The sequence below is a fragment of the Phocoena sinus genome, chromosome 8 (assembly GCF_008692025.1).
Source record: "Phocoena sinus isolate mPhoSin1 chromosome 8, mPhoSin1.pri, whole genome shotgun sequence".
Lineage (NCBI taxonomy): Eukaryota > Metazoa > Chordata > Mammalia > Artiodactyla > Phocoenidae > Phocoena > Phocoena sinus.
The window spans coordinates 58,506,619-58,531,543 of record NC_045770.1 but is presented as its reverse complement, the minus strand read 5'-3'; the positions used below and the strand labels follow the sequence as shown (position 1 = coordinate 58,531,543).

The window sequence follows — 24,925 nt, the reverse complement described above, 5'->3', positions numbered from 1 at the left end:
TTTCCACATGGGACATGATTTTTCCAATACAAAACTAACTAGGTAAGGAAAACACGTTTTCTTCTGTATGAAGCAATGATAATCAATTTCCTTCTGTGGTCCAAACACACATAAAGCTCTGTTGCCTGGTTGCTGCCTTCTCTAGCAAGAGAAAATAGAGAAATAATGAGTTGAAAGAGGCAATGACCAAAGGAAGAAAAGAGTGGGGAAGTTAAAAGAATTTAAAATTGAGTAACAGAGATAAATAAAAAGAATGAGGAAAGGAAAACGACCCCAGAAAGAAGATGCTGATACAGAACCCAGTTTAGAAGGGAATCCCACTTAAAAATGTTTACATATGTGGGAAAAAATATATGTATATACATTTTCCCCCTAGATACCTTTGTGCCATATTATATTTTTGTCGATTAGGACAGAAACTAGGTAGAGTCTGTGAATTTTAAAAATGAGTCATTAAAATGGACATAAAATTTTAGTTCTGCAAGGTGAACACGTTCTAGAGATCTGCTGCACAGCATTGTGCATATAGATGACAATACTGTATTGTATACACTTAAAAATCTAATAAGAAGGTAAAATCTCATGTAAGTGTTCTTACCACAATGAAAAAAAAGAACCTCACCCCCACCCCAAATAAAATGACAATACTTCTGGAAAAGAAAAAGTCATTAAAAATTAAACAAAAATAAAAAGACAAATCAAACACAGAATCAGCAAAACAGTCCATCTAGTTAAGGATTTTGTTTCTACTGATAATCTAGAATTCTGTATAGAATAATCTAGAGCTTTAACTTAAAGAGATTAAGGATATATTTATTCACCACCATCATCTTTCTGGACAAGTTCATTAGCGTGTCTAAAACCCACTGTTTGGACTTCTCTGGTGGTGCAGTGGTTAAGAATCCGCCTGCCAATGCAGGGGACACAGGTTGGATCCCTGGTCTGGGAAGTTCCCACATGCCACAGAGCAACTAAGCCCACAGCTTACTTGCACCACAACTACTGAACCTGCGAGCCACAACTACTAAGCCCACGTGCCACAACTACTGAAGCCTGCACGCCTAGAGCCCATGCTCCGCAACAACAGAAGCCACAGCAATAAGAAGCCCGTACACCACAACAAAGAGTAGCCCCAGCTCGCCACAACTGGAGAAAGCTTGCGCGCAGCAACGAAGACCCAATGCAGCCAAAAGTAAATAAAATTTTTAAAATAAATAAATAAAACTCACTGTTTTATCTACGCTGTCCTGAACTTAACTGTTGATTTGTAACAGCCTTTGGAATAAGAAATTCTCTAAATTCAAAGTAATCTCTAAGGTTACTCTGAGCAATATAATCTTCCTCAAATAAAAGAATGAAACTACTCCAACTGTGGGAATCTTTCTCGAGCTTATTTACATTAAGCTGAACTATATAAAATGGCCAATATTATACCATTTTTGAATGATAAAAATAGCAATGTAATATGGTTCAAACTGATACACTTGAAACTGTCAGAAAAATCTGTTGGTTTACAATTGGTAAAAGAAAAAGAAGTGAATGCTAGAGCAACTTAAGAGAAACGCTTCCAGACTCTCTAACTAGAAATAAGTTTCCCAGATAACTTAGATTTTTTGCTTTACTTTGAAATAATGACCAAAATATGGTCAATTAAGGACTCTTCTGGCCAACCAGTTTAGTCTTTTTCAAATGAAATTAATTCAGTGCAAAGGAATCATAAATAGGGCATGAATTATGAATTATATAAAATTTATTTTTGTGAAATAAAACTTCACTAAGTTTCAGATATATATTACATATGGCTCAATAATACATTTCTAGCTATGAGACTAGCTCTTCAATTATTCATTTCAGAAGTCTTTCTCTTGTGTGTATGGTGGAGGTAGAGGTAGGGAATCTTCAAATAATCCACTGAACAACTCTTCACCTGATAACTAAGTCTGCAGCTAACGACATATGGTCAATTCTTCATATATCAAGTTAATACTTGATATGCTGTCAAGCTGATTTCCCTAGGTAAGGATGTGGGGTGCTACATTATCCAAATTTTCCTGTTAGAGCTAAACTAAGATAATACCTCGGACTGTACCTAATTCTTAAAAAAACTTGTAGTTTACATTGTAAATCAGTATCTCCTATTAATGCCAAAGTACAATGATATTTTGGCTTCACTAGCAACAACTTCTTCACAAAGAATCAAAATCTTTCCTTATCTCAAATTCTATGCAACCTCACCCCATCAACATCACTGCCCTTATAAATGTCTGAATGAACAGCACCAATAGTCTTACTGCATAAGTAGCAACAGCACTTTAGGTTTGCTGGAAATATCTCCTTAATTTCACAGAGAACTTGGGTAAAATGAAATACTTCAGAAATACTCAGAGAACTCCAACTACAGGCTCTAGCTCATAATTCTTTAGCCTAAGACTCTGACTCTAGTTCAAATTTTTTAGCGTATGGTATTTGGTTCCACTCCCAAAGATATGAGCTCAACACTCTCAGGAACTTTCTACATATGGCTCAATGACATCAATACTTTCTTCAGTCCCTAAGACTGGTATTTATAGTTTCTCTGCTGAAGAGAGAGAGAAGCATTGCTCAGAATCAAAATATGGTATGCAAGAGGTCATCTAGATGAAGCTATAAGCTGTAGAGTTGCAGGGACCTAGAAAATTGAGGATATCCAATATAAACGGGTCCAAAAAAACCCGAAGTACTCTTGCTAACTGTACTATTTTTTCATTTCTAAACTTGCTCTTTTTATAGTGTCTTAAGATGTGACTAAACCATTTCTGAAATATTCAAAAGAATGTAATAAAATTTATACTATACATATTCATTGGCTTTTAAGAAGTGACTTTCCTCAAATGTCATGTTTATCTTTTAGTCATTCCTGTTTCATGATCGTTATGGGTTTTAATAAAAGGCTTAATTAGAAACAAATTCCTTTGGGGGTGAGATGGAAATGTTCTTAATCTTGATTGTAGTAGTAGCTTCATAGGTGTACATATCTGTCAAAATTTATCAAAATGTTAAGGAATTAATAATTCTTTACTACTATCGATTATAAGATCCCACTGAATATTTTAGATAAGTCTTTTGTCATGTGTGCCTTTTGCAAATCTACGGCTTGTCTTCTCATTCTCTTAACACTGTCTTTGGCAGAGCAGAAGTTTCTAATTTTAATGAAGTCCAGCTTATCAACTGCTTCTTTTATGGATCATGCCTTTGGTATTGTATCTAAAAAGTCACTGCCATATGCAAGATCATCTAGGTTCTCTCCAATGTTACCTTCTAGTAGCTTATTACAGAGTTTTACATTTAGGTCTGTGTTTAGGTCCATTCTGAGAATAACCTCTGTATCTACATTCATTTGCATGCGGATGACCAGCTGTCCCAGCACAATTTGTTGAAGAGACTATCTTTGCTCCATTGTACTGCCTTTGCTCCTTTGTCAAAGATCAATTAGAAAAACCTTTGTTTACATCTTAGTTCTACCATTTAGTAGTTGGATGGTTTTGGACAAATTGTACAAATTTGGACACACTTTTTCCTAGAAAACAAATGCCCAAGTTTTTCAGTTTTCTTAGTGTTCAAACCAGAAGGCATATCCCTGAAATAAAATAAATATTTCAAATATGGGAAAATACATACTAAAAAAGGGACAGGATTCAGATTTTATATTTACCCTAAAAGCTTTCTGAAAAATAAAAAATGGTTTAATAATTGAGACAGAGGCAGTTAATTACTATGGAAATTAACCATTCCTTTAATCAGATCAACATTTGATATACTCCTAAGACAAATAATTGAAATCAAGTTTTTATACTAACTACACAGTAATACAGATGTAAAATACTTCAATTAAAAGGGATTTTTAAAAACTTTATTTTAATAAGAATATTTCAAAAAGTTGATACAGGGACTCTCCTGGTGGTCCAGTGGTTAGGACTCTGCGCTTCCACTGCAGGGGGCGTGAGTTTGACCCCTGGTTGGGGAACTAAGATCCCACAGGCTGTGCAGCAAAAAAGTTAATACAGAAAAAGATTTATAATGTGCTTAGGGCCTCAGTGAAAGTACCTGGCATGAAGATTACTAATTTATTCGTTTTAGCTTTTTCTTTGATTTTCGTTTCACAATTAAGCATTTTAAACTAAGATACATACACACATATAACTTAGATACATATGCAACTGAGAGCAGACATCCTTGTCTTGTTCTTGATCTTAAAGAGAACGCATTCAGCCTTTAAACATTACGTCTGATGTTAGCTGTGGGTCTTTCATAGAGATACCCCTTATCACATTTAGAAAGTTCCCTTGTATTCCTAATTTGCCAAGTGTTTTTATCATGAAAGGCTACTGGATTTTGTCAAATGCTTTTTCTGTGTCTGTTGAAATAATCGTGTGATTTTGTCCACACTGCGTGGCTTTTTTTTTTCTTTTTGGCCACACTGCGTGGCTTGTAGGATATTAGTTCCCCGACCAGGGATTGAACCCGGGCCCTCAGCAGTGAGAGTGTGGAGCCCTAACCACTGGACTGCCAGGGAATTCCCCTGATTTTGTCCTTTATTCTATTCATATAGCGTATTACATCACTTTCTGTATGTTAAACCAACCTTGCAATCTTGGTACTAACCTACCAATCCTACTTGGTAAATGGTATAGAACCTTTTTACAAGTTACCAGATTCAGTTCGGTAGTATTTTGCTGAGGACTATTGTGTTTATATTCATAAAGGATATTAGTCTGTAGTTTTATTTTTGATGTCTTTGCCTGGTTTGGGTATGAGAGTCATACTGACCTCATGGGATAAGTTGGGAAGTATTTCTTCTTCTTCTGTTTTTGGAAGTTTATGAAGTATTAGTGTTGTTCTTTAAATATTTCATAGAATTGACCAGTGAAGCCATCTAGTCCTGGGATTTTCTTTGTAAGAAGTTTTTTGATTGATAACTCTATCTACTTGTTATAGGTATATTTAAATTTTCTATTTCTTCTTGAGTTAGTTTCGGTAGTTTGTATCTTTCTTGGAATTTATCCACTTCATCTAGGTTATCTAATTTGTTGGCATATAACTATTCACAGTATTCTCTTATAATCCTGTTTATTTCTGTAAGGTCTTCTCCTTCACTCCTGATTTTAATAGTTTGAGCCTTCTTTTTTCTTGATTAGTCTACCTTTAGGTTTGTCAATTTTGCTGATCTTCTCTAAGAACCACTTTTGGTTTCACTGAATTTCTTGTTTTTCTGTTCTCTCTTCCATATATTTCTACTCTAATCTTTAACAGCTTCTGAATTAAGCACGTCTTTATTTTCTGTATTTTTGTTGTCCTGACACCTGGGGCCTTCCTTATACTGGAGGGACTGGCCATCCCAGGGTTTGCCAATTCCTAGAGAAGCAAAACTTGCCTATGGAGGGCCTTTAATATGAAAACCAACCAATCCAAACCCATACCCCAACCACCTCCTCTATCACACTCAGGGTCATTACTCCCCTGCCCTAATCACCCTAGGGCCAAGTAGCAGACAACTAGGAACAGCCCCTACAGCCCAGAGACCACTGAAATTACTCAAAGTAGGCAATCCTATATTTCCTTACCTGGTCTTACCCATCCTTCCCACAGAAATCACAATAAAGGCTAGTGCCTACATTTCCTGCCCATCCCCCCTTCACCTCCTGACCAATACCAGTACTTCTTCCATGTGCCCCCCTCATATGGCCTGGAGTGTCCCTTCCTCTTGAGATTTGTGTATAGTAAACTATCTTTACAATGGCAATCATCTCCTGATCTGTTGGCATCACCACACCTGAATAATAAAACCTACATTTTAAAGTAGTTTTTACTTCTGCTTGCTTTAGGTTTACTTTTCTTTTTCTAGCTTCTTAGGATAGAAGATTAAATTACTGATTTAATGTATCTATTCTTTTCCTTATAACACTGCTTTAGCTGTATCCCATAAGTTTTGATATGCTGTGGGTTTTTAAAAAAATTTATCTCGAAGTATTTTCTAATTTCCCTTGTGATTGTCTTTGACCCACTGGTTATTTATGAATGAGTTATTTAATTTTCCATATATGTGTGAACTTCCCAAATCTCCTTCTGTTAATGATTTCTAATTATAGTACTCACTTATTCTTGACTTCAAGTATAGATGAAAATGTCACAGAATCCTAGACTTGGAGGAAATCTCTCCAAGAGAATAGCTATAATCACTCTTACTTCTATCCCAGATGGTATTAGCAATAATCTTTCAATAGATTTTGGAAGAGAAGCTAAAGAAATCAAATGAAAAAGTTGAGGACTATGAGCATCATCAGTTATACTTTGTATTTATAGAGAATTTTACAGATTACAGAAAATGCTTTTATATCCATGTCTGAATGTAAATAAATGAATTTTTAAAAGGACCTGTAACACATAAGAGACAACTAGTAGGTTGGCATAAACAAAATACCTGATAGGTGTTGTCAAAACTGTCATACATGAATCTGGTAATCAGTGATGTCTTTCCAACTGAAATGAAAAGGAAAAAAAAGATTGATTCAGTTAACACATTAAATTGGGTTCTCAAGCAATTTTTTTACAGAGAACTGCGATTCAATTCATTGGGAGATATCTGCAATGGTTCAACTAACAATAATTTACAAACATACAGGCCTATGTGACAAATAAAAAGAGAATACTTACATAACCACTAAAAAAAAACAGAAAAAAACCATACAGGCTTGAGTTTGTTGAAATGTCTTTCTTTAATAACAGATAATCTCGGGACTTTCCTGGTGGTCCAGTGGGTAAGACTCCGCGCTCCCAATGCAGGGGGCCTGGGTTTGATCCCTGGTTGGGGAACTAGATCCCACATGCATGCCGCAACTAAGAAGCCCACAGGCCGCAACTAATAAGCCCACATGCTGCAACTAAACTTGCTGCAACGAAGATCCCATGTGCCGCAACTAAGACTCAGCCCAGCCAAAACAACTAAATAAGTTCTTCTTCCCCACCCCCCTTCCTTTTCCTCTCCTCCTCCTTATAAAAAAAAAAAACCAAACAAACAAACAAAAGATAATCTCTCAAACTGAGAGCACAGGTAAAAGAATATTTATTTAGTTAAGAGGTGAGGAAAATGAAGAGAAAAGATGGAGGAAAACAATCAGTTATGCTGACATCTCTAATTCACAAAAGGCAAGCAGATATTTACTTGAGCCCTAACAAAAGGAACTAGGATTACACTGGGACGAAATTATAGTTAACTTCCTAGACAGTAACCTGGGGAATATAAGGGTCAGGGCAACTTCATTCAGTGAATCAAAGCTTAATCTCGGGAAGCATAAAAACTAAATATGAAGAGTTCTAGGAGGGGTATGAGGGCTGCAAGAACTTGACTGTTTAAGAGTAAGAATGAAATGACATGGAAAATTGTTTTGAAATTCATTTCAGGATCAGATCTCTATTCTTTGGCAGGGCAATCCCAAAGATTCATAATACTACTTTGTATTGGTATTTTTAAGTTAATCCACATGAAAGTGCCACTAGGTAAAAAATAGTGGTATACTGCCAATATCCTTACCAATGGGCACAGTGTTCAAGGGCAAGAACCATATCTAATTTTCCTATATCTCCAGTAGCTTGGCATAGATTCAATAAATACTAAATGATACAAGAAATTATATCAATTAGAAAAGAACTGAGCAAATAAATATCTCAAATGCTCTCCCAAATGTAAATACTTTGGGGAGGAAAAAAACAATAACTAGTCACTCATATTTTTGTATGAATTTAAGTAACTTTTGATTTCAACTTTTGATTTTTAGAGACCTGATCCCGGCCTCTTAAAATGTCCTCCATCCATGTGCTATATGAAAACCTGAGGAAAAAACTGAGCCAAAGAAGGAAGAATCCCATAAAATCACCTACTCCCAAACATCTTATTTTAAAGAATCTAAAATAGCAGGTTGAACAGCTAAAGCTAGTTTCCCTAGACCCTGGTCAAAAGCAAACTGATGTTTGGGAAGAAGTCTCTTTTTGGAGCAATGAGTAGACCTACACATTTCTTCATTAGTAAATAGTACATACAGTTTTTACTTTGTTTTGAAAAATGTCCCCTTTTTATATAAAAGAGCAAAATGCATGTTATAAAGCGGGCAACACAGAAAAGACCAAGAACAAAGTGAAAATTACATATATCCTACCACCTATACATAACTAACATTAAAACTTTGGTATAGAGGTTAAGAGGATTAAATTGCAGATATCCTTAACATTGCCGGCTCTGCCTTTCTCTGAGAGTTCCTTGGAATGGCACACCCAAATTGTGAGAAGAATTTCTTTGAAGAGGTCTTAGGTGAAGAAAATATGGTTCTTACATTGATGCCAGTTAATGAGGAAATTGTTGAAGACCATCTAACGGAACCAAGTGTTTCTTCAACTTCAGAAGTCAAAGTGGAGTCACTGAGTCCAGATGATCAAGTTCATCCTCCTCAAACAGATGAACAGTTCAAAGCTTGCCCCAAATCTAGTTGTAGTAAACCTATTTATCCCTTGCCAACCATATTGCCTCCAACAACGTGAGTCGGGACACTTTGCGGAAATGGTGCCAACAACTTAATTTGAGTACCGATGGTCAGAAAAGAGAGGTTTATCTGAGACTCCAGAAATATGCTTATCCTGAAAAAGATCAGTATATTCCTGAATCATCACGGGAGGCCAGATTGCAGTCATGTCCAGGGAAACACAAGACGGTGACCAAGACAGCAAGTGTTCAGAAAAGGAAGATGAGTGAGAATGAGGAAAGGACTAACATGGTTGAAGTGATAACTTCAGCTCAGGCAGCCATGTCGGCAGCATGGTCAAGAATTGCTGCAAGAGCTGTTCAACCTAAGGCTGTAAATTCACGTCCCCTGCCTACCTCTGTTGAGTCCTTTCTGCCGCAAGCTTCCGGTGTCCGGTGGTGTGTGGTCCGTGGCAGACCACTCTTGGCAGACACAGAAGGTTGGGTTCGCCTGCAGTTCCATGCAGGTCAGACCTGGGTGCCTAACACTCCCAGGGGGATGATCTCTCTCTTCATGTTACCTGCCTGCACTTTCCCATCCCCAGACCTAGAAGATAATATGTTATGTCCTGAATGTGCTAAGAGGAATTAGAAAATTATGAAAAGATTAATTGCAATGGGGAAGAGGAAGAAACCTGGTTTGGACATACCAACATCATTGCTTTTAGATGGGCCATGTCTTAATACAAAATAAATGGTTAGCGGAGGGGAAGGGGTGGGGTGTGGATGAAATGTGTGAAGGGGGGTAATTGTATGGTAATGATGGTAACTAGACTTGTATCAGTTTTGTAGTGTATACAAATATCAAATTACTATGTTGTACACCTGTAACATAACATTATATACCAATTTTACCTCAATATAAAAAAATGTTTGTTAGAATACACCAGTGAAGCCATCTAGTCCTGGACTTTTGTTTGTTGGGAAGTCTTTGATTATGATTCAAACTCCTTACTAGTAATCATGAAAAAAAAAAAAGAGATAAATGATGGAGAGCCCACAGTTAAAGTGACTTGCATCCCAATGATTGCTATGCTCTGTCCTCGCCATCCTCAATGTTGACTGATGCCTTAAGTACAGACGGGAATGTCTGGATTCTATACTGAGGTTTACCAAAAAATGACTGTTACTGCTGCTTCAAGTACTAGCTATATAGAACGTAATTTGGTTTTATTTTAGTTAATAGATTTTTGTTTTTTTAGCAGTTTTAAGCTTTCAGAAAAATTGAGCAGAAAGTACAGAATTCTCAAATACCACCCCTCCTCCCCACCCCATTTCCTCTACTATCAACATCCTGCACCCGAGAGGCACAGTTGTTGAACCTACATCGACCAATCATTGTCACCCAAAGCCCATAGTTTATATTAGGGTTCATTCTTTGTGTTGTACACTCTATGGGTTTTGACCAATGTATAATGACATACTCATCATTTTAGTGTCATACAAAATAGTTTCACTGCGCTATAAAAATGTTCTGTGCTCCACCTATTTAATACTTTCTCCCCCCAGCTCCAGACCACTGATCTTCCTGTCGGCATAGCTTTGCCTCTTTACAGAATGTCATACATTTGGAATCATACAGTAGCCTTTTCAGATTGACTTCTTTCACAACAGGAAATGTATTTAAAATTCTTTCATGTTTTTTCATGGCTGGATTGCCCACTTTTTAATGCTGAATACTCCATTGTTTGGGTGTACCATAATTTATCCATTCACATATTGAAGGCCACCTTGGTTGCTTCTAAGTTTTGGCAATTATGAATAAAGCTTCTATAAACAAAACAAAACAAAAAAACCCACAAAACTTTGGTATATGTTTTTCCAAAATATTTTTTATATATAAGAATACCTATGTACTTAAAGGCAAAACCCTAGAACCAATCATAGTAAAGTCAGGAACAATACACATACTACATTATTTAACACTGGACAGAATCTATTAAAAAGTAAATCTAAAAATCTGAAGAGATAAAAGGCAAAATAGTGGTGGGGGAAACAGTGGTGGAGAAAAGCAAAGGAGCTTCATTATAAATAAAATATATAGTGAAGAAATGCAAAATAGCATGTTTGTTGAAACGGTTTTTTTCTTTTTCTTTTTTTTTTTTTGCGGTACACGGGCCTCTCACTGTTGTGGCCTTTCCCATTGCGGAGCACAGGCTCCGGATGCGCAGGCTCAGCGGCCATGGCTCACGGGCCCAGCCGCTCCACAGCATGTGGGATCTTCCCAGACTGGGGCACAAACCCGTGTCCCCTGCATCAGCAGGCGGACTCTCAACCACTGCGCCACCAGGGAAGCCCTGTTGAAACGGTTTTTATTCAAAAGATTAAATTTTCATTATTAAACATTTTAAATATGATTCCTCAATATGGGATCCTTGTAAATTTATTGTTGTTTACCCCAAAACCTTCTGTAAAATGGTATGTAAACTTATAATGATTTGCTTAATGCTTGTTTTCCCTGATCATAAGCTCTATAATTGTCCTGTTTAGTCCACATCATCAGAGTTTGACACTGCTTGTCACATCACACTAAGCAAACAACACCTTTGCTGAACTGATACTCAACTCTTTTTCAGACGATAAAAAGTAGGTATCTAGGGTTATTCAAAAAAAAAAAAATCTTTTTTTTTTTTTTTGGCTGTGTTGGGTCTTCGTTGCTGTGTGCAGGCTTTCCCTAGTTGCAGCAAGCACGGGCTACTTTTTGTTGCGGTGCACGGGCTTCTCATTGCAGTGGCTTCTCTTGCTGTGGATCACAGGCTCTAGGCACGTGGGCTTCAGCAGTTGTAGCACGCAGGCTCAGTAGTGTGGCACGCGGGCACTAGAGTGGGTGGGCTTCAACAGTTGTGGCACATGGGCTCAGTAGTTGTGGCGCACAGGCTTAGTTGCTCTGTGGCATGTGGGATCTTCCCGGACCAGGGATTGAACCTGTGTCCCCTGCATTGGCTGGTGGATTCTTAACCACTGCACCACGAGGGAAGTCCCTCAGTGTAGTTTTGATTTGCATTTCTCTAATAATTAGCGATGTTGAGCATCTTTTCATGTACCTCTTGGCCATCTGTATGTCTTAATTGGAGAAATGTCTATTTAGGTCTTATGCCCTTTTTTTTTTTTTTTGCGGTACGCGGGCCTCTCACTGTTGTGGCCTCTCCCGCCGCGGAACACAGGCTCCGGACACGCAGGCTCAGCAGCCATGGCTCACGGGCCCAGCCGCTCCGCATCATGTGGGATCCTCCCGGACCTGGGCACGAACCCGTGTCCCCTGCATTGGCAGGTGGACTCTCAACCACTGCACCACCAGGGAAGCCCTTATGCCCATTTTTTGATTGGATTGTTTTTTTGATATTTAGCCATATGAGCTGTTTGTAAATTTTGGAGATTAATCCCTTGTCAGTCAGGATGCATTGTTTGCAAATATGTTCTTCCATTCTCTGGGTTGCCTTTTTGTTTTGTTTATAGTTTGCTGTGCAAAAGCTTTTGAGTTTAATTAGGTCCTATTTGTTTGTTTTTATTTCCATTACTCTAGGAGATGGATCGAAAAAGATATTGCTGCAATTTATGTCAAACAGTGTTCTGCCTATATTTTCCTCTAAGAATTTTATAGTATCTGGTCTTTCACTTAGGTCTTTAATCCATTTTGAGTTTATTATGGTGTTAAAAAAGTTTTAATTTCATTTTTTTTTTACCTGTAGCTGTCCAGTTTTCCTAGCACCATTCACTGAAGAGACTGTCTTTTCTCCATTGTATAGTCTTGCCTCCTTTGTCATAGATTAATTGACCACAGGTTCATGGGTTTATTTCTGGGCTTTCTATACTGTTCCATTGATCTACAGTTGTATTTTTGTGCAAGTACCATACTGTTTTGAGGACTGTAGCTTTGTAGTATAGTCTGAAGTCAGGAGCCTGATTCCTCCAGTTCCGTTTTTCTTTCTCAAGATTGCTTTGGCTATTCAGTGTCTTTTGTGTTGCCATACGAATTTTAAGATTTTTTTGTTCTAGTTCTGTGAAAAATGCCATTGGTACTTTGATAGGGATTGCAATGAATCTGTAGATTGCCTTGGGTGGTACTGTCATTTTGACAATACTGATTCTCCCAATCCAAGAACATGGTATATCTCTCCAACCGTTTGTGTTGTCTTTGATTTCTTTCATCAGCATTTTATAGTTTTCGGAGTGCAGGTCTTTTTCCTCCTTAGGTAGGTTTATTCCTAGGTATTTTATTCTCTTTGATGTAATGGTAAATGGGATTTTTTCCTTTAATTTCTCTTTCTGATCTTTCGTTGTTAGTGTATAGAAATGCAATAGATTTCTATGAATTTATTTTGTATCCTGCAACTTTACCAAATTCACTGATGAGCTCTAGTAGTTTCCTAGTAGCATCTTTAGCATCTATAGTATCATGTCATCTGCAAAAAGTGACAGTTTTACTTCTTTTCCAATTTGGATTCTCTTTATTTTTTCTTCTCTGACTGCTGTGGCTGGGACTTCCAAAACTATGTTGAATAAAAGTGGCAGAGAGTGGACATCCTTGTCTTGTTCCTGATCTTAGAGGAAATGCTTTCAGCTTTTCACCGTTGAGAATGATGTCAGTTGTAGATCTGTCATACATGGCCTTTATTATGTTGAGGTATGTTCTCTCTATACCCACTTTCTGGAGATTTTTATCATAAATCGGTGTGGAATTTTGTCAAAAGTCTTTTCTGCATCTATTGAGATGATCATATGGCTTATATTCTTCAATTTGTTGATGTGGTGAATCACACTGATTGATTTGCGGATACTGAAAAATCCTTGCATCCCTAGGATAAATCACACTTGATCATGGTTATGATCCTTTTAATACATTGTTGGATTTCTTTTGCTAGTATTTTGTTGAGGATTTTTGCATCTCTCTCTGTTCATCAGTGATACTGGTGATGGTTGCACAACTCTGTGAATATACTAAAAACTACTGAATTGTACACTTTAAATGAGTGAATTGTATATGATTATTTAAAAATTTTTTTAATTTCCTCTAGAATTTATTGCAGTTACCATGTTATAACAAAAGCAGATCATTCTTAATGTGTTAATTTTGTTTATAAATTTAAATAAAAATATATGATCCTCATCATATAAACAGATAATTCTAAATCTACTTTGAAGTTTAATCAATCAATAAGTATCTATTTGGAAATTGTACCTAGTATCATATTATACCAAAGATAAGGCTGCTGTCCTCAGAATACATGGATCATTGGTAATCAATCTTTAAACTAGTGAATGTCATTAATACATTGGGAAATACTGGAAAACTAACAAATTTATCTAGACATTGTTTATCTTGCTCTTCTGAGAGACTTATAGATCTAGATGAGACTAGTTTGGAAATGGGGTCTCGTTTAGTCCAGAAAATCTTCAAAGTCCAATACAGTTCTCGGCTAATCAGAGACTAAAGAACCTTTATAAGAAGTAGGCTTGGAAATCAACCAGTCTTATTTTGAATTAGCATGTTTGAGTCAAAGTATGCAATTAATGATCAAGTATCAGGAATTTCTGTAATATACTCCAATGCCAAGTGACCACTAACATTCTATTTCCTACTATAATAATTCCTTGATGAGAGGTAGAAGGCGATATTCTTTATTGCCAGCTATAAAATAAATTGCACTCCAATGTCTATGAGCTCTAAAGATAAATCTTTTTCTTTTTCTTTTTTTTTTTTTTTTTGCAGTACGTGGGCGTCTCACTGTTGTGGCCTCTCCCGCTGCGGAGCACAGGCTCCGGACGCGCAGGCTCAGCGGCCATGGCTCACGGGCCCAGCCGCTCCGCGGCACGTGGGATCCTCCCGGACCGGGGCACGAACCCGTGTCCCCTGCCCTTATAAATCTTTTTTTTAAATATAAGAAACTCACTGAGGGCTTCCCTGGTGGCGCAGCGGTTTAGAGTCCGCCTGCCGATGCAGGGGACACGGGTTCGTGCCCCGGTCCGGGAGGATCCCACGTGCCGCGGAGCGGCTGGGCCCGTGAGCCATGGCCGCTGAGCCTGCGCGTCCGGAGCCTGTGCTCCGCAGCGGGAGAGGCCACAACAGTGAGACGCCCACGTACTGCAAAAAAAAAAAAAAAAAAAGAAAAAAAGAATGTCCTTTAAAAAAAAAAAAAAAAAAAAAAAAAAGAAACTCACTGAATCAAATGAATACTAATTAAAGCAAATGTAGTATACATAAAACTGAGGTAAGAGACCTCTAACTCCATAGGAAATCTATGAAATGATTAATCATTTTAAGAGAAGAATTATTTTTCCAGTAGCCCCACTGCTTTGAATATCATCTTCATGGGCCACCTTCTCCAATGGAATCTGAGGACCTAATACTGGTCTCAACCAACCAATTTCCATTCCGGCTTTAAGGGCTGCTGCAAACTGTTGAAATTCCTCCTTGGTGGATATATAGAGAGCAACTCCTATTATGCTAGATTCCTTTGCCATGATGTCTCCCGTGGGTTTATTTCAACAGGACCTCTGCTGCCAACAACTATTACTCATCCTCCATGTGACAAAGATTCAAATCATTGCTAAGATTTACATTAGCTAACATTTCAATAATCACATCAACTCCTTTTCACCAAAAGATTTCTTAATTTTTCAATATAATCAGTTTCTTTGTGATTAAACACTTCGTGGGCCCCATTTTGCAAAACAGTGTTTTGTCCTTCCTCAGTACCAGCTGTGCCCAAAACTTTTAAGCCATAAGCTCTAGCAGTCTGGCATGCTGCTATCCCAACTCCTCCACTAGCTCCATGAACCAGAACACTTTCTCCAGCTTTCACATAGGCACTGTGGAGCAGAGCTCAATAAGCAGTAAAATACGGAATACTGATGGCAGCTCCTTGTTTAAAGTCCAGTTTTTCCGGCAGTGTGTAAACAGGGTAATTGGCTGCCAGAGCATACTCCGCGTAGCCCCCAGAGATCATGCTGGTAGTGAAAACTCTGTCACCTTTCTTGAAAGCAGATACACTTTCTCCAATAGCTTCTGTTATCTCAGCCACATCTAATCTAGGAGTATAAGGTGGAAGTGGTTTTCTACTATAGGTACCAGAGTGAATTTGTGTGTCCATTGGGTTTACACTACACGCTTGGACTTTGATTAGAACCTGATGGTCTTTTGGAATCGATATAGCAACATACGACTGGAGTTTCATCACTTCTGGTCCACAAATTAAAAAACTCTAATAGCTCTCATCAACCTCTGTTCAGTCACCATGGTGATCTAGATACGAGTCCTAGAGTGGGAAATCAAAATCTGCGAGAGCTCCCTCAGATTCCATGGAAAAAAGGGCTGTTTGATGTATGATTTCATCTCAATAAAGCTGTTATTAAAAATCTATCATGGATTTCCCTGGTGACTCAGTGGTTATGAATCCTCCTGCCAATGAAAGGGACGCCTAGAGCCCGTGCTCCACAACAACAGAAGCCACTGCAATGAGAAGCCTGCGCACCACAATGAAGAGTAACCCCCGCTCACCACAAGTAGAGAAAGCCCGCGCACATCAACGAAGACCCAACACAGCCATAAATAAATAAATAAATAGATAGATAAATAAAATCCATTGTGGTGATTACTGTACAATGTGAAATACTTAATGCCACTGAACTGTACACACAGAAATAAGTTAAAATGGTAAATTTTACTATGTATAATAATTTTATCTTTTTTTTTTCGGTATGCGGGCCTCTCACTGTTGTGGCCTCTCCCGTTGCGGAGCACAGGCTCCAGACGCGCAGGCTCAGCAGCCATGGCTCACGGGCCCAGCCGCTCCGCGGCATGTGGGATCCTCCCGGACGGGGGCACAAACCCGTGTCTCCTGCATCGGCAGGCAGACTCTCAACCACTGCGCCACCAGGGAAGCCCTGTATAATAATTTTAATACTGGAGCACCAAAGATAACTTAAAAAGGGGCTGATTATTAAAGATTAGAGGAACTAATTATTGGGCTTCTAGAAGACCAAGGTATACTAATTTAAGAGATAACTTCTGTAAGTGGTAAAGTAATTCCTCACATAATATACTCTTCAAGAATACTTAGGATTCAAAGATTATAAGACTAATGTTTGCATAAAAGGAGAAGTCTCAATTATTCTACAACCTACATAAATGAACATTTATGAACTGCTTCATAATTTGGTCAGTTATATTGGTCAGATAATACTGAAACAGACAATAAGATATTTATATATTCTAATTTTTCCCCACAAAAATAAGCCATTATAAAAGATTAATGTGCTATGATAATAACAGTACCTTAAATCAGATGCTATGGTTTTAGTTAGAAGTTAAGCATAAAAACACAACAAGCAAACACACAAAAACAACACTATCTGTAGTCCATCATGGTAATGAAGACACCTGAAAAAGGTACCTAGGGACCATAGCAAAAAAGCTCAGCTGCAAGCAAAACTCACTGCAATATCACAGCCAAGATGTCTCATCTAGGTGATGCAATTCTACAGCAAAACAGAAAATCAATTAAACCAAGCTAACACTACTCCAATGTAGCGAACCTAGTCAACAACACTGAAGCTCCATAAAGCTAATAGCCTTTCTCTAAAGACCTAAATTGAGTAAAGATTTCATTTTTCCTAAAGCTTAAAAAAAAGGAAGAAATGGAATATTACTCAGCCATAAAAAGAAATGAAATTGAGTTATTTGTAGTGAGGTGGATGGACCTAGATTCTGTCATACAGAGTGAAGTAAGTCAGAAAGAGAAAAACAAATACCATATGCTAACACATATATATGGAATCTAAAAAAAAAGGTTCTGAGGAACCTAGGGGTAGGACAGAAATAAAGAAGCAGACGTAGAGAATGGACTTGATGACACCTGGAGGGGGAAGGGTAAGCTGGGATGAAGTGAGAGTGACATGGACATATATACACTACCAAATGTAAAACAGATAGCTAGTGGGAAGCAGCCACATAGCACAGGAGATCAGCCCGGTGCTTTGTGACTACCTAGAGGAGTGGGAAACGGAGGATGGAAGGGAGATGCAAGAGGGAGAAGATATGGGGATATATGTATATGTAGAACTGATTCACTTTGTTATAAAGCAGAAACTAACACACCATTGTAAAGCAATCATACTCCAATAAAGATGATTAAAAAAAAAAAGAAGAGAACTACAACTACACTTGTACAATTACATTCAAAAATGGGGAGAATGAAGTTGGTTGTATAAAATATTTGCTGAATAAGTAATTTCACATCTATGGCTCAAAAGCTGTTTTTTAATAAATATGCTTTATTTCTTTATAATAATATTTATGTTAAAGGCATCAGACCTATGATATGAGTTTCCAGGATGATGAAATGGAGACATCCAAAGTAAAAACAAAAAATATTTGACTACACAAAACGTGAAGACAGAAAAGATATTCACATAAAGGTAATGACCCACTGGCTACGCTTATCAAAGATGAATAAAACATAAACAAATATATTAATGCTTGGATGGCTACTATTTCTCACTTCATTCCAAAACCTCCAAGTGCTAGGAAACAAGGAGGTTGGAGGATGAGAATGAAAAACAAATGTAAGTAAGGCCTTGAACGCAAAGGAGTTTACAACCACTGAAAGAGGATGAACGAGAGAATAAAGCACTGTGCAAACAAAGTGTCCATCCTCTATACTGCCAGAGGTATGTTTCAACAACTTATAAACATTCCAAGGCTCCCCAGTCTCCATAAGCTAAAGATCCTTAGCAGGCATTCAAACTTGAGCTGAGCCTTTCTAGTCTCATCTCCTAACCTTGCCAAACACAAATACCATCTGACAATGATGGAAAGCTATTGGTTATTCTTCAAGCATAACAGGTTCCTTGGAGCCTGAGATTTTGCTCATGTAAACCAGTTTTGTGGAACTTTTCTTTCCTGGTTACATTATGAACTTATAGATTCAGTATCAGATGTGGTTCTGCCTGGAGGAGAGAAAAACTAAATTACCTCTCAAAACTACTTTCAGCCAAGCTCCCTGGTGGCCTAGTGGTTAGGATTCCAGGCTTTCACTGCCATGGCCCGGGTTCAATCCCTGTTCAGGGAACTGAGATTCCCGCAAGGCATGCAGGGTGACAAAAAAATAAAATAAAATACTTTCAGCCTAAGATTGTATTTCTAGAAGTATTTTAGATAGCAGCAGGGCTTTTATTTTATTCCTACAACAAAGTTAACATTCATCTATGAATGTATCTTAAGGATAAAGTGACGAGTTGGACTAATTAAAAAAGATACATGCATCCCAATGTTCATTGCAGCACTAGTCAAGACATGGAAGCAACCTAAATGTCCATCAACAGATGAATGGATAAAGAAGATGTGGTATATATACACAATGGAATACTACTCAGTCATCAAAAAGAATGAAATAATGCCATTTACAGCAACATGGATGGACCTATCATACTAAGTAAGTGAAGTAAGTCAGAAAGAGAAAGACAAATACCAAATGATATCACTTATATGTTGAATCTAAAATATGATACAAATGAACTTATTTACAAAACAGAAACAGACTCACAGACTTAGAAGACAAGCTTATGGTTATCAAAGGGGAACAGGGGCTGGGGGAGGGATAAATTAGGAGTTTGGGATTAGCAGATACAAATTACTATATATAAAATAAACAAAAAGGTCCTAGGGACTTCCCTGGTGGCACAGTGGTTAAGAATCCGCCTACCAATGCAGGGGACATGGGTTCGATCCCTGGTCCAGGAAGATCCCACACGCCGCGAAGCAACTAAGCCCATGCGCCACAAATACTGAGCCTGCAAGCCACAACTACTCAAGCCTGCACGCCTAGAGCCCCTACTCCGCAACGAGAAGCCCACACACAGCAATAAAGAGCAGCCCCCGCTCACCCCAACTAGAGTAAGCCCGCGTGCAGCAACGAACACCCAATGCAATCGTAAAGAAATAAGTAAGTAGCTCCTATTGTATAGCACAGGGAACTATATTCAATATCCTGTAATAAACCATATGGAAAAGAATATATATACATACATACATGCATACATATATATAACTGAATCATTTTGCTATACACCAGAAACTAACACAAATCAACTATACTTCAATAAAAAAAATGTTTTTAAAAAGATGACTTGGAAATAATCTGTACCCTCAAAGAACAGTTCAGTGGGAAGTTCAAAATAAGTACTAGCATAAGACTAGCTTTTCCAGCATTAACTTTACTCAAAAACTTTTTAAGTCTAAGTGTAGAAAAGCATGATCCAATTCTTACAGGGAAAAATAAGGAAAAAATGGCAATATAAGGAACTTAACTCATATTATCTTGTTTGTGCATTTATTTACTAGTTTACCTCTCCCAACTTACAAATGATAAGCTGTAGAATAGGAACCTCATCTATCTTGTTCATGGCTACACTCAATGTTGGTCCCTGTCTAGCACTAAATGAAATAATCAATGAAAGAAACCATCAAGTAGACAGTATTCACTAAGGTTGTCCAGAGTCTGCATTCTTGGAAAAATGAAAGTAGATATAGCTCACAAGGGCACACTTATGATAAAACTCAGTGAACTGAGGTTTTAGAACCAGAAGGCCAAATTTACTAATTAATGTAAGAAATAATTTTGTAACGATGGGAATATTCAGGTCAATATAACTAGCAATTTTTCTCATTCAAGCTGTACACTTAAGATTCGTATGTTTTTCTATATGTTACACTTCAATAAAAAGTTTTCCTTGTAAAAATAAAATCTAAATAATCACTGTCTGAAATAATAACATCTTATGGGGTTTTAAACACACACACACACTCTTGAAGTACACATAGTAAGTCAAGTCAGAAGGAAGAATGGTAAGAATTAGACTGCCAAGGTCCCTGCACTGCCCAGAAGGGTAAAGGAATCAATTACCTGTAAACTTTTGTAAGTCATGGCTGCATGCCACAACTTCTGGGCTAATCACAAAAAGAAAAAGAAAAGAAAATTGTATAACTTCCCAATTAATAAAGAATATGGAATACTTTTTTAAAAGACTGCAAATTCAAATAACACAAGAAGAGAAAAAGAAACACTCAGGACAAAAAGAAAGCACATTGAGAAGATGGTAGATTTATTTTAAATCCAAATATATAATTATATTAAATGTAAATGTACTAATGTTCCAATTTTAAAAACAATTATCAGACTGGACAAACACAAAACTTAACTAGATGACTACTAAGCCACATCTGAAACATAAGAATACAAAAATGTTGAAAGTAAAAAGATAGAGGGACTTCCCTGGTGGCGCAGTGGTTAAGAATCTGCCTGCCAATGCAGGAGACACGGGTAGGTCAGGGAACAAAGATCCCCATATGCCGGGCAGGGCAGCCAAAATAAATAAATTAATTAAAAAGGATAGAAAAATATAAATACTATGAAAACATTAGCCAAAAGAAAGATGGTATACCTATACTAACATCAAAGTAAACTTTGGGCTTCCCTGGTGGCGCAGTGGTTGAGAGTCCGCCTGCCGATGCAGGGGATATGGGTTCGTGCCCGGGTCCGGGAAGATCCCACATGCCGCGGAGCGGCTAGGCCCGTGAGCCATGGCCGCTAAGCCTGCGTGTCCGGAGCCTGTGCTCCGCAAAGTAAACTTTACGGCAAAAAGCATTACTAGAAATAGTGGAACACTTGATGACGAGAAAAGGTTGAAGTCACCAAGAACACAGTAACAATTCCAGGGACTTCCCTGGACGTCCAGTGGCTAAGAATCTGCGCTTCCACTGCAGGGGGCACGGGTTCGATCCCTGGTTGGGGAACTAAGATCCTGCATGCCATGCGGTGTGGCCAGAAAAAAAGTCTCAAAAACCTATAAGTTAAAAATGGAAAAACTACAAGGATACATATACAGAGCCACAATCACCATGGGAAATTTTAACATACCTCTCTCAATAACAAAATAGACAAAAATTTGATAAAAACACATAATATTTGAACCACTTGATTAACAAAACTGATCTAGTGATCATATATTGAATTCTGCACCTAACAAATTCATTCTTTTCAGGCACAAAGGGAATATTTATTAAAACTGACATAACATATGGACCATAAAGTCTCAAGAAAATTAAAAACAGTGAAAATATATTCTCTGAACACAGTACGATTAAAGTAGAAATCAAAAATATAAAGAAAACTAGAAAGTCCCCAAGTGTTTTGAAATAATATACTTCTAATAACCAATGAATCAAAGGAGAAATCAAAATAGAAATTAGAAAGCATTTTGTACTCAATGACAAAAATACTGCAAAGCAAATCTCCAAAACACTACTATAATAGTACTTAAAGGGAAATTTATACAATTACACACACACACACACACACTTATATGAGCATATATCAGGGGGAAAAAAAAAAACTAAACATGAGCTATATATCCCTCTCTCAAGAAGTTGGAAAAGACCAGCAAAATAAACCAAAGAAACTATAAGAAAGGAAATAAAGAGCAGAAATAAAACAGAAAACACACAATTGAGAGTCAACAAGGCCTGTTTAAGTTCTTTGAACAAAAAACTATTAAATTTATAAACCTCCAGGAAGTCTTACCAAGAAGAAATGAAAGGTACAGATAACCAGTATTAGAAATTAATGAAGCATGATTACAGATCCTGCAGACATAAAAACATGTGTAATATGCACTAATAAATTTGAAACAGTAGATGAAATGTACAAAGTCCTAGAAAAATAAGAAAGAAAAAAGAAAATCTTAAAGAAATTGAAGCTCTATTTAAAAAACCTTCCCAAAAGAAAAAAAAAAAAAAAAAAAAACCTTCCCCAGGGTTGCAAAAGGCTAGAATTGCCAAGCCACTCTTAAATAAAAAGAATAAGGTGGGAGGGGCTTCCCTGGTGGCGCAGTGGTTGAGAGTCCGCCTGCCAATGCAGGGGGCACAGGTTCGTGCCCCGATCTGGGAGGATCCCACATGCCACGGAGCAGCTGGGCCTGTGAGCCATGGCCGCTGAGCCTGCGCGTCCGGAGCCTGTGCTCCGCGACGCAAGAGGACACAACAGTGAGAGGCCCACATACCGCAAAAAAACCCCAAAACAAACAAACAAAAAACCCCAATAAGGTGGGAGGATTTGCACTCTGGTAAATCAGTAATTTTTATATTAAGTTATAGTAAGTTTTGTATTGTTGCAAGGGTAGACTAAGCAATTAGCAGAATAGAAATTCCAGAACCAGGTCAATGAATTTATAGACAGTTGGTCATTGTAAAACCGATATGGCAGAGCACTGAGGAAAAGAAATGTTTTTAAATACATGATGCTCGGATAATTACATATCCATACTGAAAAAAATTAAACCTGACATCTATTTCATAGTACACATAAAGATAAATTTCAGTTGGATTATAAACCTAAATGTGAAAGACAAAGCAAAACACAAAAAAAACAAAACAAAATTTCTAAAATATAATAGGGGAGACTATCTTCATTATTCAGGCTATGGAAAAACTTCTTAAAATGGGACATAAAAATCAGATTTTTATAGACTGATACATATATCTACATTAAAACTAACATTTTCTGTTCATTAAAAATTGTCATTAAGAGTGAAAAAAGCAAGCAATCATAGGTTGGTCTGTTCAAAAAAAAATACACCTTTTGTTTTTCTTCATGGAGAATAAAGGACACATGCTTTGAAGGAGGACGAAGCAACAGTTTAAGACTATCATAGTGTCTGTGTTACCGATTAAAAGTCTTTCTCTGAACTGTGAGTGTAGTTTCTTTAATATGCACCTTAACTTTTCTACAGCAAAATTTAAGCAAATAAGTTTTGACTTTGGAAAAACATTTCTCAATAATACAATAATGAAGTAATCAAAACTAAAAACCCAAGAAAGAAAAACAAAGCTCGAAAATACCCTCCTTTCAACTCTAGTAAAACACATTTTCCAGCATACCAATTTTTTTTTTTTTTTTTGCGGTACGCGGGCCTCTCACTGTTGTGGCCTCTCCCGCTGCAGAGCACAAGCTCCAGACGCGCAGGTTCAGCGGCCACGGCTCACAGGCCCAGCCGCTCCGCGGCATGTGGGATCTTCCTGGACCGGGACATGAACCCGTGTCCCCTGCATCAGCAGGCAGACTCTCAACCACTGCGCCACCAAGGAAGCCCCAGCACACCAATTTTTTTTAAATTACAATAAATAAAGTCTTTGCTCTCATGGGGTTTAAAACTGGCAATACATATACCTTACAAGTATATAACATTTAGGTATAGAGGATAAATTCTCTAATATTTTAGTTCAAGATAGTTTTTGTTTTGTTTTGTTTTAAAGACAGAATCTCCAGGGACTTCCCTGGTAGTCCAGTGAGTAAGACTTTGCACTCCCAATGCAGGGGGCCGGGGTTCGATCCCTAGTTGGGGAACTAGATCCTGCATGCATGCCCCAAAGTCCACATGCCGCAACAACAAAAAAAAGATCCCGCAGGCCGCAACTAAGACCCACAGCATACATGCATGCATGCATGAATGAATTAAAAAAAAAAAAAAAAAAAAAAAGACAGAATCTCCAAATAGTAGATCAGGATCTCAATGTCTCTCTCATCTGGTCAGCATTCAAGTTGTTGTATCTTCCTTGTATTGAGGGTAACCCAAAACTCCAGAGAAAGAGTATAGTCCACTTATAGTCCACTTAGGTGGCTCTTTTACATTGTCCAAAGACATATTTTAGCACCCTTTCATATATTACTACCCATTTATGATCAATAGCTTCTGGAAGCTATTTAGTTTCTGGAAATTAAAATAGCTCCTTTTCATAGAAAGATTAGACATATCTAATTTTAAAACAGCATTCCTTCTGTATTTGCATTTCTTCTGTATTCATTCAAACCTCTTCAGCCAAGCTTATTTCTCCAAAATAGTTTTCAAAATCCCTAATAGTACATTCTTTATATCCTCCTATATAAAGGCAATTTAAATGACCATTTCAATCAAAGCCTAACTAATCTTATCCTGAACACTGTGGCTATTCATTTTTCTTCCAACAATATTTTAACATTTGTCCTTAATACTCCTGTGCCACCATACACACAAAACTTCATACAGCATTATGTTCTAATACTTTTCTTCCTATCCCACTCCCAACCCATGCCATATAATTTATTCTGTATTATATAAATTTATTCAGTCAGTCATCAAGAAGTTCTGATAAAAGGAAGCATATATGGAGGCAAGGAAGACCAACTAAAACTAACAAGAATATCTAATTATCAACAAATATGGTTCTATACAACACAAAATAGAAATCTGTTATGTATTGTAGGTATACTCCTGGTTCTGAGTATGCCTAGCTCTTCCAAGAAATCACTTCTCTGTTTAAAAAAGGAAATATCTCCAGGTGAT

The 24,925-nt window shown here is 37.5% G+C and overlaps 2 protein-coding genes and 1 pseudogene across 8 annotated transcripts in view; 1 reads left to right on the top strand and 2 right to left on the bottom strand.

Annotated features, from left to right (window-relative positions):
- RAB6A (RAB6A, member RAS oncogene family) overlaps positions 1–24,925 on the bottom strand; it is a 72,763-nt gene that overhangs the window by 29,783 nt on the left and 18,055 nt on the right. For all 7 annotated transcript variants that reach the window (XR_004350983.1, XM_032639081.1, XM_032639082.1 and 4 more), the window contains exon 2: positions 6,458–6,516. Coding sequence is in view for 6 of the 7 variants with exons in the window: in XM_032639081.1 (XP_032494972.1) it covers positions 6,458–6,516 (59 nt within the window). In the remaining variant the exon portion in view is untranslated. The remainder of the gene's footprint in view (positions 1–6,457; positions 6,517–24,925) is intronic.
- Positions 8,296–9,242, top strand: LOC116757476 (developmental pluripotency-associated protein 2-like). Its single transcript, XM_032639080.1, is given in 2 exon segments — positions 8,296–8,557; positions 8,560–9,242. Coding segments are annotated over 2 exon segments (945 nt in total).
- On the bottom strand, positions 14,801–15,785 carry LOC116757475 (annotated as a pseudogene).